The sequence below is a fragment of the Falco peregrinus genome, chromosome 2, assembly GCF_023634155.1.
Source record: "Falco peregrinus isolate bFalPer1 chromosome 2, bFalPer1.pri, whole genome shotgun sequence".
Taxonomy (NCBI): Eukaryota; Metazoa; Chordata; class Aves; order Falconiformes; family Falconidae; genus Falco; species Falco peregrinus.
This window is the reverse complement of record NC_073722.1, coordinates 94,302,202-94,321,617: the sequence shown is the minus strand read 5'-3', so window position 1 is coordinate 94,321,617 and position 19,416 is coordinate 94,302,202. Positions and strand designations below refer to the sequence as shown.

The window sequence follows — 19,416 nt, the reverse complement described above, 5'->3', positions numbered from 1 at the left end:
TGCTCTTTTAGACATCAGCCCTGGTTTCCATCTGCAGATGGGCACTACAAATGGTTTGTGTGTGGATGAGATGCTTTTCTGTTAGTGGTGGCGGGTAAACACACAAGTCTTAGATTCAGGAGAAGAACCTGCTCCTCAGCACCTCGGCCACCACAGCTGGAGTCAGACGTGTCGGAGCTTTGTCCGTTTGTCACCGTCCGTAAGTCGTGTGAGACTATTTCCTCGCTGGGTTGGGTTTTCGGCAGCAGATGCCTTGGAATTACTGTTTAAGGCTGAGCTGCAGCGTGCCGTGCAGCAGGGGCTCACCTGAGGCCAGGGTGGTTATAACGCAGCACATCTAGAATGACCCAGGCTTAGTGCTAAGAAATATTTATTTAAAAAAATGAGGACACAGTAGATTATGCCAGTCACAGCAAATGATCATTAATCACATTTGTTCTTGAACAATAAATTATGACGTGGAGCATTGTGCCCTTTTGGAAGAGGTTGCTGTGGACGTATGCGCTGGGGAAGATGCAGGCACAGGTATTTTCTAGCTCCTGATGTTCACAACAGCAATTTTCAAGCAAGAAGGTGCCGTGCTGAGGTGGCTCCAGCATCCTGCCCCCTCTGGGCTTTTAGTACAAGGAGCAGTGTGGGAGAGAGGAGCCCGCGAGCACCTGGATACAGTACTGGGAACTGAGACTGGGAAATGCTCTTAATGCACAGGAACAGACAAAACATGAGATATAAATATTACCACGTGGTCACAGAGGTGGAAGTAGACTAAATACTAAGTTCCGACATCCAGTTTGCTTTTGATCTCTTCAGATGTTTCATCACATTTTTTGCAACATATGTTACCAAGTCTAAAGCAGGGTATGAAAATGTAAAAAAACTACATTAGAATCAATATTACTTGGTTAATTAGGTAAGAAAGACTACTCTGACTTGGTATGGTACAGTTACAATATTTGGTCTCTGAATTTTTTTTAAAAAAACATGAGTTTCACAGTATCAAAAGTGCTTATTTAAAAGAAATGTAGTGTAACAACAGTGATTAACATTGTTGCATTTTTGATTATGAATAATTTAGTGGATGTAAAACAGGTTACTGCAGCATTTCAAAAAATTGAACAGTGCTCAGCTTACATAATTTCTTTTATCTTCATAACAATAAATATAAATAAATTTACAAATAGTAATACTGCCTAGCACAAGAATAGACAGAAGCACAATACACAAGACTATAAACAAATCTAATATTTTTTTTTAAAAAACCTAAAGATCGGCATAATTCCTAAAATCTTCTAGCCAGCAATCGGTTTAATAATTCAGTAGTACCACTTCCTTCATGGGGTAAGGACTTTGTTTTTTAAACCTAGATAGAACAGTTGTCTGCTATGGGTTTGATATTTTCACTTTTAGTATTTTTCCTCCTTTTTTCCTACCTCATAACAATAAATTAACAAGGGTTACGTTGGAAAACTGTTAGTGGTGCAAGTGTCTCTAGAAACTGTGTGTGGTCTTTGTTCAATGGCAATAGTTATTTGGTAATTTAAGAAAAAAGGATATACATGGTACATGATCAACCATTTTGGATTCCAACTTGGTGCTGACCAGCCTATTGATTTGCGTTGCCTTCTGTGTAGGTGTCCAGATCACAGTGTTGATTAAATGGACTATTTTTTAGCTTAGTTACATTCTAGGAAAGTTCTTGCTGACTGATACCTTCCAGGTCCTTCTTGAGAGCTCACGAGTCCTGCAACACAAATGTCTGTGCCCCTTCCTCGGTCTTGCCACAGGTGAAAGTGATTCTGCTGGTAACAGTTCGATTTCTTTTGGCATCACATGCTGTGTCCCAGTAGAGCCAACACGTTCCAAGCATCTGCAGGAGGAGCTCTGGTATTGCTTTCAGGTTGGATTTTAATGGCTGGGAGAAACTGGCCCCTGAGTCAGAGGTCCATGGAACGGTGCAAAACTCAGAGCAGAGCGATGGGTTTGTTGCCCTGGGAGTTCATGTACTGAGCTGCCGCTACGTTGTCCAGTGTCGTGTAGGTGGTATAAAGGCCGGTGACCTGCAAGTCTGAGAAGGAGTGATCACTGCCACTGGAGACAGGGGTGAGGCCGGGGGTGCCCAGGTCACAGTCTGAGAGGTGGAGCGGAGAGTTGCTGAAGACACCCAGGGTATCAAGGCTGAAGCTGTCGTCTTTCATTTCCTCCCATATATTACCTTTAAAAGATTAAATTCTGGTCACAGCAACACATCCAACCCACCCGGGCACCGTCTGTAGGGGTCAGTCAGTAACTAAAGGGCTTTACCCACTGCTTAGGACAAGCGCTGCTTGCAGGTGGTACCATTTCTAGTGCAAAGGCAGTCAGTGTGTCCGCTCCCCCCGAATCCTCTGGTCCCAGCAGGACTCCAGACCTTTTCAGGCAGCATCTACCTACCATGTGTTAACCAGAAACCCAGGGGCCACGCTTGGCATTGCTGTAAGCCGGGGAAGTTTTCCTTTCACAGAAGGGGAAAACTTAAGCACGAGTAGAGCTGTGGTTTCCCACGGCAGAGGGATGTGGTGTCCCAAATCCAGCTAGCTAGACTTCCCTTACATCTTACATTTACTGCAGTGCCTGTGCTTGAGCCACGAAGGCAGTTTGCTCTCCCATCTAGCACGGGGCAGGCCAGGGAAGTCACGCTGCAGAGGCCAGCACCCAGCACAAGTTTTTAGCTCGGTTACAGCCCAGAGCATCGTGCTGAAGACCCTGGTTATATATTCAGTGACTATGTAACCACATAAATCAAGCCCTCCCCTACCCGAGCTTCCTTCTCCCATACCTTGCAATGCAAAATCCATAATGCTTGGGTCAAGGGCATCCACCTCTGTGTTCATGTCTGTTGTCATGTTCAGGAAGTCCGGAGGCGCGCGTCCCATGGGATGGTGGGGAAGAGGGCTGTGGCTCATGTCAGGCAGAGTGTGGAGAGGAGGTGTTTGTGCAGGTGCTGGTGAGTCTGGGGCGATGCGAGCCTGGGTCTGAATCTGGTGATGCAGGGGGATGGACTGCAGCGAGAGTGTCATGATCGGCTGAGGCTGCAGCTGGGAGATGGAGATTCGGCCTTGGGCTGCTGCCATGTGGTTCAGGGTGGAGATCTCCGACTCTGCCTGTTTGCTGGGCCGCCTGCAGTTCTCAGGTCTGTCAGTGATCAGCTTGTCTAGCTCCTCTGCACAAGTGGTACCCATTCCCAAGGAAGAAAAGAGACAGTTTAACCCATTTGTTCAAGCAGGGCCTGGCCAAAGCATTTCACAAGTGAGCACAGCCACACACTTTTGCAATAAAACTGAACAGGTAGTGTCTGTCACTGTGACGAGATGCAGCACAGAAGGCAGGTTTTGACTGTGCAGAGAGCAAGGAAATGCCACCTACTTCCCTACCCTTAGCTTGTACCCTTCTCGACTCCCTTAGAGCTAAAGAAACAATTGCATGAGACTTCACAGAGCAATTAAGTCACTGCTGATGGCAGCTGACCCACAGATGCAGGACTAAGCATCCTCAGTAGGTCTCCTGCTCATAGGGATACTCTGACTTCTGCTTGTATCTCAAATAAGATGCGCACAAGAGACTGCTGACAGTTGCAACTGCACTTTTGTTTTTAAGCAAAGGAGAACGTAATTTGTTGTTGATTGTATGTTACAGACTTTGCAGCTAAAAAGTCTACTAGGTTTTTCCAGTATTAAGCTCCTGAAAAAAACCCATGTGTCTTCATAAATAGGAATGACAAAGCCTTAGTAAAGGGAGAGTTTTGCAGAAAAACAGGCAAAAAATTGCTAAAATGTGACTCTATGAATACTAACACCAGAGGCAGCATAACTCCTCAGAAGGGCTCAGATATGCTAGATAGGTTATCATGGGAGAAAAAAACCCAAACATGTTGAAGCTGGGGACCGATTTGCACTAAGGGTCTCCAAAACCAGCTGTCAGTTCAGTGACCTCCTCCTGCTGCCGTGTATCACCCTGTCACACAACCTCGGAGCCAGCAGCAATGACCTCATTCAGTGCAGAGCATGGGGTATTTCAGCCGAGCAGCTCAGAGGAGGCAGCTGTTGCAAGGCGCGAGAGCTGTGCACCGGCCAGCTCTGTTCCAACATATACCTTATTTCTTAAGATTCATGCATTCCTGGTCAAAAAGCCTTTCCCCCCGCCTTGCTTCTCACATGCATAGCAAAAGTGTAACATAAGCCCTACCTGGGTTAGCCATGCTCCTGTGAATAGCAGCTAAATCCTTCCGCTTCCACTTCTGCATCTCCTCTTCCATCTTGTCGATCTTGGCAGGATTGAGAGCCCACAGGCACCCTTTGCGAGAAGTGCCACTCATCTTGTTCTCCACCTTCTCAAAACACTTATTCAGAGACAGGTTGTGGCGCACAGAGTTCTTCCAGCCATCAGGAGCTGTCTGAAAGATGCAGGAGGATGTCAGTGAAATAAGCCATGAACAAAGTATTTGTGATGTTCTACTTCCACCCTTCAGGTGTGTGCCTACCTTGAAGTAGGGGAAGTGCTCCTTCATGAAGCTGTAGATCTCACTCACTGGGAGACTGCCTGTTCTGCTGTTCTTCAGCGCCATTGCAATCAAACAACTACAGGACAGAGAAATACAGGAAATAACAGATTGCATATACTTAGCCATCATGCCTTGTTCTGCTCTAGCAACCTCTGACCCACCTCTTAACATACAAACAGCTGGCTGATCATGGGATTAATGTTCTCAGGTGCTCAGAAGTCACCCTTGTGATCCTGCAGATTTTACTCCTCTGTGCTATTACTCTACCTTTATGCTGCTGTCCAGGAACCAGTTTGCTTGTTCATTCCTGCTACCCCTCAGAAACAGCTTCCACAGAACTCCTGGACTGATGATGGGATTTTTGTTCTCTTTGAAAGGATCACACACTCTCGTGCTACCACACCTACGGTGTTGCAGTCATCCCAACACAGGCTGTAGGCAACACGTTCTTCTGGTCTCTACTCACCTATAGGAATAGATCGGCTTGGGGTAATGCTTTGGATGCAGTTCTTGGGCAGAGTGAGGAGCCAGGCGTGGCTGAGAATAGGGTGGCTGAGTCCCATAGGGTGTGTTGTAAATTGCTGCCGGGTTACACTGTATGCAGATGGAAAAGAAGGAAAATGTTGGATGCAGAATTTCCATGGGTATGTAGGTTTAGGGATATTTTACTGTTTTCCTTTTAAAAGAGTTCTAGATGTGATCTTAGCAGGTACTTCAAGACACAGACAACAAGCAAGTAACAGTACCTGTTGTGTGTTCTGTGCTAGGGCAAACACTTGCTGTGAATGAGGAGGAGGAAAGAGTTGTTGCTGTGTTTGTAAACTGGGGGACGGCTGCCCACCCACAGCATACTGGCTCATCTGCTGAGATAAAGACAACAGATGTGTCAGCCTTGAAATTACCAACATCTTTTCCTAAGAAGTGTTGCAATAATAAGCCATCAAGGCCTGCTCTTACATTTGCTCCGTGTGTTGAAATAGAATTCAGACCCAGGATTCCCTGTGGCAGGCTGGCCTGGACATGAATCATCGCTCCAGGTGCTCCTGTCGAGCGCATATTGCTTGCCACAGGACCTATTTCGGAGAAAGCAAAGGCAATGAATGTTTGCATGAAAGCACACTTCAGAAGAGAGAGCTGGCATTTATTTTTAATAGATGCAGTTGAACACAGCTAAGCTCTGGAGTGGATAATCACACCTCTCCGTGGCTTTCCATCCCAAAAGAACCAAGAGTATTTCACAAACTGCAAAGATGACATCAGCTGCTTCTAAAACTTGTTATGTAGGGAATGAAAGATGTCAGCTGTTTAACAGTCCACAGTGGTGTTACAGACACAGTATCTTACAAAAGAAAAAAAAAAAGAAAGAAAACATATTCAGCACTATCTGTACTCCAGAAAGATTTCTGCTCTAAAGCAAGCAAGATGATATGCTGAGCTCGCTCAGCAGAATGCCTTAGGGAACACGTGTGTTTACTTAAAGGATGTTCACACAAAGGAAAGGCGTTCAACGAACATATGCTGTAAGTCTGTATGAAGCAAACAGCTATGGGGTAAATAAGGTACTCTTACTTTTATCAATGTTGAAACAAACAAGAAAGACTAATTACCTAATTTCAAAGCTGTTGAAAACCTCTGAAGTGCAAGTCTTAAATACCTTGGCCCAAGTTCATGCAACAAGGCACCAGCAACTACACTGAGCAGAAATGCCAATCGGCTCCTAAGATCTCTGTTGTCGCTGCTAGGGCTCTCTGCCTCTTGAAATGAAGGAAATGTATCAGTAATGTCCTTATCAGAAGACAACAGGCTCCAGGTCTTCTGACAGGAAGCAAAATGTAATGCACTTAAAAAGAATCTACTATTAGGAAAGCTAGCCTGCGGGAGAGGGGGGGTGGGGGTGGGGAAGAAAGGAGGAATAATGTTGTGCTGCCGCTTAAAGAGCTGTTATTTAACATCCTGACAGTTTACCTGTCTGTTGTAGCATTGCATTCTGGGCACCAAGGCTAAAATCCATTCTTCCACTGGCCATCTGTTGTAACCGAGGCACATCAACAGATGTCAGCCACGACAAGGACTGTAAGTCACTGGGGAGGTCATCTTCACTCAGCTGGGAGGGGTCAGAAGCTAAGAGTCTGCAAAATAGCATGAAAGGTTAGCAGAGAGCGGAGATGCTGCTACACTGTCCCCAGTAAGGGGAGATGACTGGGATGCCAAAGCTCACGTAGATCAGCGGGGAAAATGCACCAGGCTGGGATTCCGTTTGCAGAATTCAGATGCGACCTTTGGTTTCACAGCTGGCCGGTTGCTGTTGCCCTTTACCTAACCACATGTTCCTTCCTACAGTTTGAAACATTTTGGTTAAGAAAACTTATTGTGCAGTATTTGTAGGGGAAGAAGGCATGAGAACCCAGAAGAGAAACTGCCTAGGAAAAAACCCAAAGCTGATACATTATTTTCACATGTGTCAGAAACATGCGCGTGTTTGGCCTTGATGTAGAAGAAACCCATCAGGACTTTTAACCTGATTCTAACCTCATTTAAGCTGAATTTAACCTAATTTTGCATTAACCTTGAAATTCAGTGACCAGCCAGCCTCAGAAGGAGTTTCTGTGCCTAGCTGTTCAAGGACCCATGTATGCTGCTGGATTGAGCACCTGCGGAGAGGGGTTTTCCCAGCCACTGTGTCCTGTCGGTGGGGACAGATCAGCGGCGAGCTGCTGCATGAGCAAAACTTTACAGAATGACCTGGTGATCTCTTCCATTCAGATACATGAAGTTATTGATACTTAACAAGGAACCATGAAGCATACAAAACAATTTTTTGGGTGGTTTTTGACATACGAAAGGATCAGAATGAAAACCTAGTGACTGAATGCACAAGAACACCCAGCCTGCCTTCAGCAACAAACCCGAGGTGTAACGATGACAGGCTGCTTTTGGTTTAAAGCTCCATTTTTGACACATGCTTCATCCCACCTGTTTTGTTTTGCTTCTGATAAAGTGCGTGGTACAAAACTGAAATATTGGCATATATTTACAGTACTCAAAAATCCCTGTGTGGTCAAAACTCCCGTTAAAGTCAGTAAAAGAGCTATTGCAAATGAAGGGTTTAACTGCTTTTGCTTATGTTAAACAGTATTACAGAAGTCATGGGTATCTTGAGGAGTAAACAATAATGAGAACACATCAGGAAGTTATTGTTAGATACCTGGGGTAAACCCAAAGGGATTCAGATCCAGGAAAACATATTTCTCTTTCAGAAGAACACAGTTTAGTTGGATGTAGTTGATTTTGCTCTCAAAACAAAGGCTTTAAAGAGCTCTCTTATAGATGTCTTAAAGCCAGCTGTGTGGTACTAACGTACGTTTGTTGCCAAATGACAACGCAGAAGCCTTAAATAAATCTGGTCTCTTGCTGAAGCATCTTTTATGTTTAACACGATTCTAAATCAGCTTAAAAGAACAAGGCAGAACTCTAGGGCCTGGCTGCCTAGGAGCTTTCAGCTCTTCTATTCATGATTACCAGAAACCCGTATCAAAGTTCCCTAAACTATTTTGTGGGAGATCGTTAAAGCAGAATGTAATTTATTTGTTTGTAAAAAGATTTTGAAAAGAAGAAAAGGAAGCAAAAAACCCCTACTCATGACCAGAAGCCAAAAGCTCAAATCCTGGCCAAAAAAACATCTTCAAATCTCTCCCCCAGCCTACCCTGTTTTCTTTCTCCTACTGTAGTTATAGTGCAATAATTAGCATTGCCATGGTTACCGCTGTTCAGTTATTTTGTGAGGCCTGGGACTTAAATACATAAAAAGACTATCAGGTGATGGCTCTCCCGGCCTGCAGATTGGCTGGATTGGAAGTAAACAAGGGCATTAAATGATTTGAAAACTGGGCAGGCTCATGTCGTTTGCAACAGTTGGGCCCATTCATGGGAAGCCGATAACCCATTGTGCCGCCAACGACTGCTGCCCGGTGGCACGTGGCCCCGATTGTTTTTGGGATTCTTGCTTAATTGTTTTTCCCCCCCTCCTCCTTTTTACAAACTTCACATTAATCTGGCTGAATGACAGCCGACACACAACACACATCCACATGCCATCTGGCACCCCAGGTCCCTGCCAGTCCTTCCAGACAAGTCAGCTCCTTCAACAAATAACGGGGTCAGATGGGCGGTGAGGGTCAGCACCCACTGCACACGCCTCCTGTCAGGCAATGAATCCGCCACATGCCCTCGCCGCTGCTCCGCGTGGGACGAGCATCTCCGCACTGGAGGACCGCGGCAGTCGTGGTGGTGCTCAGCAGACTTCCCAGCTTTAGCTTTTTGGGGAAACCAAGGTCTCTGCTTCGCACTCACTCTAGATGCATGCATCCTGGTGCTCCTCCTAGGTGTGGGGATGCCTGGCGATGCCCTGGGCACACTCAGATGCCGTCAGAAGCTTGCACTACAACTCTGCTCCTTGCCAGTTAGCATCAGGCAGCGTACCCCTCTCCGCAGCCTCGTGATGTGGTCCCTCTCACACAAATGCTGCAGATCCAAATGGGGGCACGGAAGGTGACTGAACTCTTAAGTTGGTCTAAGAGTCATTAGGCTCTATTTTAAACAGGTACAAAGATGCAATAATACATAATAACTAGACCAGTGTGGGGGCCAGCTCTGTTTCCAAGGCAAAGATGCTTCCTTCCCTTCCCCATCCTAGCATGGCATGGCTGTTTGAATTTCAGTTTACAGCTCTTTTAAAATCCCCTCTGGCTGTTCCCTTACACATTTTTTTAAATGGATTTGTTAGTTGTCAGAATAACTGCTTTCATTAATAATGGGGGAAAAAAGTATATTTCATCAGAATACAGTATTTCACATTTAAGAATTATTCTGCAGGTTGCCTTTAAAACTAATGTTGAAATTTCATGTGTCTTAAAAAAGGTGAAACTGCTTAAAGTATGCCCATCGCTGTCTGACTGAGGTGTTTGAAATGCCCAGATGTCTTCTGCAGCATAAAACCAGCTTATCTCACAATACACAGGCTCAATGTGTGTCCTGCGTTTAGTGAAAAAATGCTAATCTAACTGCCTCTGAAAAGAGAGCTATGCGCACAGTAATACCTAATGTTTTAATCTCATAGAGTTCAATCTTTCTGACCTGAAAAATTGCCTGTGCCAAGACAACTACAAATATATAAGTACATATTGTAATGTTATGTGTACTTTGATTCTGTTCCCCTCCACCACCCTTTTGGCCTCACGTTTGAGGGTAAACTTCAGGAGTCAGAGATCCTGTCTTTAGATGGGTGTTCACAGCCCCTGGCACAATGGGGCACTGTAGTAAAAGCAGCCATTTCCTTTCAATGCATGTAAATGAGATAAATAGTGGTATGCTGTAATTAATGCACACTACTGAAACTGTCCCCAGCTGCACATTCCCCAGGGCTGTCTGGTATATACGCTGAACTACTAAACCCCTATGAAGAAAAGGTTACAGTCACACCAACCAAATGCGTTGCAAACATGGTATCATTTTTTAAAGGTGTGGTGAAATTATGGAACTCTGGTCTTACCCCTCTCCTTCTAAATCTCTGCAGGAAAACACCCTTCTGTTTCCATGTGTTTCTATCCTAGAAAGGCACCTGCCTTAGCAAGAATCCACATCATGTTGAGGATTTAAGTCCCAGCTCTCCTTTAGGTATCAGAGGATGCTGGCCTCCTGTGGAAAATGCCCTGAGAGCTATGATAAGTATGATACAGAAATGCTCAGTGGTAGCGTTAGTCTTTGCTATCTGATCTATCATGCACTGCCCGAAACACCTATCTCATCAGGGCAATAGATTTTTGCCACCAGCCCACCTGCACAAAGATTACTTTTCCAGATTCAGAAAAAATGCTCCTTGGAATGAAATTCTTTTCCAGATCTCCTGATACTGAGCTCCAGACCTTCCTGCAGCCACTGGAGGAGAAACTGGACTCCAATGCAGGTTGCGCATCTGACAAAGCTCACCAGAGCTTGTCAGCAGTGTAAAATCATCAGTCAGATGGACCTAAAGAGAGCTCTGTTTTTTTCCCCCCCATCAAGTACATCCTGCTGGCACGACAGCTAGCTAGACGGAATTAAATTCATTCTTGGCATAACCTTGTGGGAATCTGCAACGAACATTAGAGTTGAATTTGAATCTATATTCACAGATCAAACTTTACCATCTTTCCTCACACTGAGCTGTTCTAATGAGCTGGATCTAAGGCAGTGCAGAAACCGCTGTCAAGGTGAACTATCCACTTCTACATTGGCAAATGCCGTGGTATGGTAAACTTGTCTGGAGACTACAGGGACCATCTCCTCAACGGCATCATAGAATAGTCCTCCAGATAAGTCTGTTAAGATTAAAGGAGAGCTCACCAATGACAGGCATACCTGAAGATATTTTATCTGCAAATAGATTAGCCAATAACTGGGTGTTTCGGTTTAGGATACAGTGTGTAGAATTACAGATTTCTCTCCGTATTGCACCACTCATACTTCAGAGAACTCTGTTTGTTTTCTCTGGAGTCCATCCCTAAAAGACACAAAGCACCCAAACTGGTTGATGCTGTAGGGTGAATCTAATGCTACAGGTTCTCTCGAAGGGCTTAGCATGTGGTGGCAACTCATCATTGCCTCTGTCCAAAACACTGTGGTTGCGTTTGGCATATTAAACTGCAACCAGTTCTAAGACGTCTCTCACCCAAGGGACAGTTTTTATTATCATTGCCACCACTGACATCTGAGCTTTTTGCCTATGCTTAGGTAATACAACTGTTCAACAAGTAGGAGCAATCAGGGGTGGCAGATTCTTAGTTGTTTGCAATGGTTTATCTGGCATGAGTGACAATTGAACAGGAGGAGTGGTAAGAAAACCTCTTCTTGAAGTGGTGATGAGAAACTGTTTTCTTTTGTCTGAGGTTACGTGATGTCCTCAGAAAAAAATGCAGTGGTTTCTCATATGTAAAACAACACAAGGAAAATATTTATGTTTTGTGATTCTTTAGCTGTCTCCATGGTGAGAAGGATTCTCTGTTTTATTGAAGGAGTCAGCTTCACCACCTCCTATTGCTCCTCACTCCCTCTGCTCTGTTCCTTCCCTCTATACACTTCGCTTCCCATCTTCCACCCTTGCAGGTGCTTTTCCCTGCACTAGGTTCTGTTTTCCACAATCACAACCACTTGCCTCTCTCCTCCCTGTTTCTGCTCCTCTCCTGCTTCAGCCAGCAGCTCTCACTGCTGCTTTTGGTCTGCGATTCCTCTCTGCCTCTTGAAGGCAAACCACCCACCCGGTCCCAAGCCACCAGCCTGCCTTTCTCCTCCCTGCCTTCAAATTCTTCAAGTAATTTCTGGAAATAAGAACAGCAATTAGGCAGCTTTCCAGGTACAACCAGAGAGTCCCTCCTCAGCTACAGCTCAAGAAACTTTGGATTATAGGAACAAAAACCAGTGAGGAAAAAGCAAATAATATGATTACCCTGTCAGGTGTTGCTGTTCTCCTTTTCTTACACCATGGCTCAGAATGAAGATGATTCTCCAAAAACCTTCTGTAAAGGTACTTAGCACTAATAGAACAGGCTATAGATGTGCTCCTGGAGACTTTTATACATTTCAGCTCTGAGTTTCACAACCCTTCATTACATCATTTTGGTACGGGATGAAGGGAAACTGAATTACAAGTGACCTACATGATTTGCTTAAGCCTAAGAGGAAGTTAGCAGCGATGTCAGCACTCTACCCCCAGCCACTTGCTTCCTGCTGTGCTTTACCCACATAACCATCCCTAGGTGTGGATTTGCCAAACACAGCCAGTATCTGCCTCTGCAATCTGTTTTGTTCAAAAAATCAACCCACCAACCAAAACCAAAACCTGTGACTAATGTCAAAATAACTTCTCCTCAATACAAAAAATGTGTTGAGCTACCAGGCACTACAGGAATGTTTTATATTAATGCCAGGAGCATTGTCTACCTGGAAAGCTGTTTTTTCCCTTTAACATTGCTTCAGCTGCTGTTTGTTAGCACTGAACTGATCTACCTGCCTGGGATGTTGTGTAGTTATTTACTCCAGTGTAAAGGGATTATAAAATATACTACTCTTGGTTTTGCACTGTTGTAAGAACCTGTCTCAATTGCATTACTTGCTGCTGCAGTCATGCAGCAATTCTGCTTTCCACACGTAAGAGATTTTTAGAACAGGTGCTTTAAAAAGTAAGAGTGGTGTGCCATGAGCCACTGAGATCTCACAGGGATACTGAGAAAGTACAAACTCCTTTTCTGTTTCCTTGTTTTGAAGGGGTGTGTGTGTGTGTGTGTGTCAAGCACCATTCATGAGGTAAGATACGAACTCCGTTCTGGTTTCTCTGGAGGCAGCCGAGCCTGGGAAGCCTGCAAGATATTGCCTGGGAACAAACCAGCCCTTCCCATCTCTGCCTGCAACTGCAAGACAATTTGAGGAGCAAGGGCCACAATTTTTTATTAATTCCGATTAGCACATTTCAGGAACTGCATAGGAAAGAGTTGAGCTAATCCACTTAAATCAATCCACAGTGGCCTGAGTTTGACTGATTCCTAGGAGGTTTCTCACATTTTTTTGAAAGAATGAAGCAACTACTGTGATGAAATTCCTCCAACACATTGAGTCATTATCTCACTCCCTGTCAGACACACATGGTGTCAAGGGAATGGACACTGACATTTTCTTCAGGAACAATTACGGTTTCGTTAGTTATGCATTTGTAACCTTTTGTCTGCAGAAATGTCCTTCATGCAAACTCCCAGACTCCATCCATCCCCAGTGGTGACAGCCAGGAGTTGTGAGATGTAGCTTGCTCTCCAGAAACCAAAGTGCAAAACCAGATATGAGGGTACCACTTAGGGAGCTAAAATGTACCGTGTATCATAAAGATAGAGACTTTCCACCTTTTTCACCACTATAATGCAGTCATGTCCAGAATGCATGGAATACAGCAGTTGCGTGTCTATGTGTCTCAATATGATTTTATGCTAACATAAAGCAATTATTACAGAAAAAAATTAATCAGACTATCTAATGAGCTAATGAATATAGACCCATTTTTTAAAGAACCAAAGGGACAATTAAAATGGGGTGGAGGAGGATATAGTCTACTAATATGTTGAACAATTAACGACTGAGTAACACCTTTTGATCAAAAAGATATCTATTTAAAACTTAATTCCTGATTAACATGTATAGGAAATTCATTGCAAGGTCTTCAAAATACTACATAAGGCTTCTGTCAACTGGAAATGCATAGTAATATAAAGAAGCAGAAACATGGTCCTTACAGAAACTAATGAGCTGCAAAACATGAAGTTAATGTATCATGTTGATCAGGGTTAGCTTTACATCTTAAGTAATGTTATTTCTTCAAATAGAATTATAGATTTTAGTTATTTCTTTTAGAATATAGATGCCACATTGTTACCTAAACTGATTAGGTGCTTCCTTAAATTTGGATTCTCACATATGCCAAATAATCCACAGCAAGTTACTCCTTGTCTCCCTTATAATGGCCTGGGGTTTATGTCATGATCTATTATATAATATGTAACAAACCACACATAACTGTACCTAGTTTGGGAATGGGATAGTCCCTGAGAAAAATCAGCATGCTGGTACATCTGAAAACCAAGAATGTTGAATTAAGACAATATTGAGCCTTCTTTGGGAGAGAACTTAAAGGTCTATAAATGTTTTTGCAGTCTTAGCCCAGGCCCACCTTGGCCTTGCATTGCGCCCCTGGGGTTTCTGTTGCTCAAGCTCTGCATATTAAATCTCATTCTACACTTACATGTACATCACAGTAAATCTTTTACTTCTCTTGCACTGGCTCAAACTAGACGGCAAAAGGATAGATTGCAGGCTTCAGCTAAAAATATCGCTTGAAGACCACAGCATTCATGAGCTGAAGAACCTTTTTTCTCTGAGACCAGCTCCAAGTCCACTGAAGACCATGGGAGCTCTCCGCTAATTTAGTAGCCTTTGCATTGGTTCCTATAATTTACATAGCTTTGTGCTGAAATTACCATAAGCAGGCCACTGCATAATAAACTTGTAGTCTGCCTATTGCTTTGATTTAAATGTCAAAATATTTACAGTAAAACATAATTTTAGATTATTAATTACAATTAACAAGAATAAAGCGTTAAAGGTTGAAAAATCCCAGTGTGTTACAACTCCCTACTTTTATTCACTGAAACCTAAAATCAAATCATTAGAAATATTTTTCTACTACAATTATGAAAATATTGAAGGTAAAAGTATTTTGTCTGGGAAGCTAAGACAGGCATCTGCTAATATGAAGTATTACTTTGTATTGGTAGCCAGGCAGTGGCAGCACCATAAAAAACACAGGCATCGGAGGAGATAGGATGGCCCTTAATCATTCCTGGACAGCATGGTGGTTTATATCCCACAGCCGCATTGGTGGAAGAGATATATTTCTAAAATCATTTTACTATGGCGCAAATAGTCCCTGGACTTTGCATAGCAGTCTTGTCCTTATCACTGCTTTATGTGCTACATAAAATGTACTATTGATGCTTCAGATCCACAGAATTCAAAGATCTGCTAAAAATCAGGGATTTTTTCCCCTCGTCCATTTAAAAAAAAAATAAAAATCCCATAGTTACACACTGTAAGCATAAGCTGCATGAAAACTTATCGGTATTTGCTGATTTGATCCCCTGCTTACACGCCCACACACTCCCCTCCCTTTTCAATGTTTCCTCCTGCACACTCACAGGAAAGCCTGGTCTCCTCCAAGTCCAACTGTCCCATTGAAAGATTCCAAGTGAGACAGAAGAGTATTCTCAGCGCAGCCCCAGCCTCCCACTCACTAATTGGAGGCCATTCCCCATTTTGTGGAGCCTTGATGCTCCCCCATGGAGAACTCGGGACTGTGGGTTCCAGTCTCGGACTGTGGTGACAGCAGGAGAGTAAACAGAGCTGATAGAATTTGACAGGTCTATTCTTTTCTTAAAATCATTCAGTCTAAAAGATTTTCTTTTACATAATCCAAAGTGTTTTCTCATGAAGTAGGACAAATACTGCTCTGCATTTATGGTGCAGTTCAGATTTTATGCATTTTTATCAGAATTTTCCACTATTAAATGAGGTCAAATAATTCATTTTAAAGCTGCATTAAAGAAATTGCAAGTGGGTTAAAAACTTTAGAGAACTGGGTTCTTTGAGTTCAAAATGTTTAGTAGGGAACTGAAAGTAGTTTTTAAAAGCAGCTGACTCCTGAATAAAAGAAGAATCTTTTACAATTCCTTTACTGGCAGTAAGATAAATCCTACCTTTCTCCCCCCAAAAGGAGTGGGGTTTTTTTCTGCAGCTATGAGTTAAAGAATAGTTCCCTCCATAAAAAGGGTCTTTGTTAAGGTGGTATGTTCTTCAGGGTACTGAAGATACAGGCTGAAATATAAGTACCCAGATGTCTCTCTCATACACACCCTTCATTAATTTATTTACAAATATTTACATAGCCAACAAAAAAAGCCTAGAGCAAACAGTGCTTCAGTAAACAGCAAAATAGAGCTCCACAAACCTTTTTCCACAGTGCCTTCAGAGAGTATAACAAATCACTTGTTGAGCTGCAAGAGGCTGCAGCGCAGTGTTTGCATTTTGAATAGAGAGAGGCTGATAGAAGAATACCTGCGGCAGACCATGTTTACCCATAGAAATGGGTGAGAACACCCTCAGGCTGGGAGGAAGGCGATCGTCTCTCACTCCTCATTTTAAAACACAAAAGTAATTATTTATTGATTTGTTTTTTACTGTGAGAACTGGATCGTGTTCTGCTATTCTGTATTTCTTGGAACTTTGCATCATGTGACAAGATGTAACCTAACTTAACCCAGTGCACTGTAATTCATGCAGAGCTATCCCGTGACTTCTAACAATTCTTTGAAACGATAAAGGGATGCGCAGTGGTACATAGGTAAATTATCAAAGGCTGTTGACAAACCCAGGTTTGTTCCCACTGCTATTAGAAGCCCTTTGACATGCCAGTGCTTTGGAGTACTACATAAGTACTCATTTTAATGAAAAGCTCTTCTAGTGTCTATTGCACTTGATTCAGTCTCTCCATGACTGCTTCATAACAATGCAAAATGTGACCTGAAAGGGAACTTTTAAATAATTGTTATTTAATAGGAACATCCTTCTCTGGCAACGCTTGTACAGTAGAGAGAGTTTACTGGAAGGTCAGCCCAAGGCTTTGAAGGTGCATTTATCAAACGCAGTTTAGTACCAAAATACTTTAAATGGGAATGCTTCTGGATAAGTAATGCATTGTAACTGTTCACCAGCTTGGAAATCTAATTTAGCGTGGAGAAATAATGCATCTAACTTTAACAAACAAACAAACAAACTTGATTTCTATATGCTAAGGGTTGGGGTTTTTTTGTGAAGCAATGAGAAAACAACATCAGTTAGCAGGCTGTGACAGTGCAGCGCGTATTTTTGAAACGGATAAATGCCTCACCTGTACTCCTGTGAAGGGTGGTGATTTTGCCCTGAATTCCTAATGATTCCTGACATTATGGACGGGATATCACTTTCTATCATCTCCTTGGCAAAAGAGAAGAGAACAGAGAGCAGCAGTTCAGGCAGCAGTAGCTATCCAGCACTTCAGCAGCGGGCGGGAGGCACCGAAATCCCATCTGAAACCCAGGATTAGAGGGAAGTAAAGCCCGGTTTACATTACCTTTACCTCCAGCCGCGCTGGTTTTATTTGGGCCAGGCAATGCAGTGAAATATTTCAGGGGCCGCAAAAAAACCCAAACAACAAAACAACTAAAAAAAAAAACCCCAAAACCCCCAACAAACCAACCCACCCCAAACCCCAAAATCCCAGGCTCGGGATGGGAACCTTGCGCCTGATAGAGGGAGCATCCCCCGGCCGCGAGCACGGCGGGGGGTCAGGGGGCGGTGGGTGCCCGGAGGCTCCCAGCCCCCGGCAGCGCTCCCGTCCCGGGGCTGCCCGTAAGCTGCCCCCGGAGCCCCGCGGAGCGCCGGGGCGTTGGAGCGGCTGTGCGGCCGCGGCCCGGGGGAGCGGCGAGCCCGGGGAGCCGAGCCCCGCCGCCCGCCCAGCCTCCTCAGGCGCTGCCGGGCCCTTGGCGCCGGCCGCCCGGTAACGCAGGAGGATCCCGCCGCCCCGCACCCCGGCCTGCCCGCACCTCCCGGCTCCTTCCACAAACCTGGCGGCGCCGGGGGGCCCGGCCGGAGCTCCGCGGCTGCGGGGTCTCCCTCTGAGGGCCTGGGGGACGGGATGAGCGGGGGGCGGGGGGGGGGATGGGGACGGACACGGGACCGGCGCTGGCCCTGAGGGGGGACGGAGCCGGCGGCGGCGGCGGCTGGGAGCCGCGGCGAGTCGGCGGCGGGGCCGGGCTCCAGCCCGTTTTTAAATTTCCCTCTCAGGAGCTGTCCAGCCTGGAGCATGCGCGGCCGGGGGCCGCCCGCAGGGTCAGGGCCGGGGCAGGGCCGCGGAGCGCCGCGTTTCCCGGCAGCCGCCGCAGCGCTGCGCGCCCCCCGCGCCCCCCCAGGGCCGCCCCGCGGGACCGGGCTGTGAGGAGGGCGAGCCGGCTGGGCAGGGGGGTGGAGAAGAAAAAGGCCAAAAAAAAAAAAATCAAATTAAAAAAAAAAACACAACACCACAACTTCTTGCAACTTTCCAGAGGGAGGAGGAAGGGGGACCCACCCACCACAGGCACCGGCGGTTTGAGCGGGAGGGGGGAGTAGATGTGTGAGGGGAGCGGGGCGGCCCCGCCGGAGCTGGGGCCGCGCCTCGGAGGGAGCCTGCGCCGGTGTCCGCCGGGCCGCGGCGGGAAGGGGTGTGGAGGCAGCGCTGGGGCCGCCTCTCCCCGCCCGCCTTCCCCGCCGCCGGGCCCCGGCCTCCCGCTCCCCGCCTCTCCGCGGGAAGGTGCCCGGGAGCGGCCGGCCGCCCTCCCTCAGGCGGGCCCGGCGGCGGGCTGGGAGTCGGGGCCGCCTTCGGCCGAGGCGGGAAGGCGCCGTCCCGCCCGCCCCGCCGCCTCCTGGGCGCTGAGGGGCCGCGGCGCGGGGCGCTGGCCTCCGGCGGGGAGCAGCGGCTTGGCGGGCGGGGAGCGGAGCCCCGTCCCCATGGCGGAGCTCGCCTGCACCCGGGGGCGAGAGGGGCCTGCCCCGCCGCGGGGCGGAGGGCAGCGGGCTCCCTGCCTGGCGGGGCAGCCATGGGGCTCCCGGGGCGCTGGGGGTGCAGGGAGCCTGGCAGACGTGGGTGCCTTTATTTACCCGAGTTAACACACGAAAAATAAACAGGAAACAGAAGAAGTCGTTCTGACAGCCATACTTTCATGTCCTCTTTCTCCAGAGGCTTTTTCAGTGCGGTGCACTCCTCCGCGTAGTGAGGTCAGACGGTAAAGGTTCAGGTGGCATTACCTCAGAGTGCCAGAGAGATGGGGATGGAACCGCGGTCAGGTCCCGTGTCAGCCAGCATCTGTCCCAGAAACTATCAGCCTGGACTTGCCGGCTCTTTGAGGCTGGATTTTTCCTGAGGACGGATTTTACCCATCATCAAACCAGGTACCAGCCTTACTTGTCACGAAGGGTGGCCTTCACATGAAAGCCGTCTGAAATCAGCCATGAAACTGGGTCGTTTGGGCTCTCCATAGCAAAGCATAAATCTGGAAATGCTTTAAATACACTTGCAGAATGAAAACCCAAAAGACTCCTGAGAAATTTATTTCCTGGTGCTTGGCGTTTTACCACACGGTGTAGAGGGAACAAAATGTGAGGACGCAGGAGATCTTTTCTTCTGCTCTTAATGAGAATCTGTTCACTTTGACGAGCATCACATCTCTCTCTGTTGA

The 19,416-nt window shown here is 46.0% G+C and overlaps 1 protein-coding gene across 1 annotated transcript; it reads right to left on the bottom strand.

Moving 5' to 3' along the window:
• Positions 1–374: 374 nt before the first annotated feature.
• FOXN4 (forkhead box N4) lies at positions 375–17,208 on the bottom strand. The gene is made up of 9 exons (XM_005236524.4): positions 17,055–17,208; positions 6,503–6,666; positions 5,495–5,610; positions 5,284–5,397; positions 5,004–5,131; positions 4,517–4,613; positions 4,222–4,429; positions 2,816–3,199; positions 375–2,212 (listed from the first exon to the last, which is right to left on the bottom strand). The coding sequence occupies exons 1-9, from the start codon at positions 17,135–17,137 to the stop codon at positions 1,962–1,964; spliced, it is 1,545 nt and encodes a 514-aa protein (XP_005236581.4). The 5' UTR covers positions 17,138–17,208; the 3' UTR covers positions 375–1,961.
• Between the last annotated feature and the right edge of the window lie 2,208 nt (positions 17,209–19,416).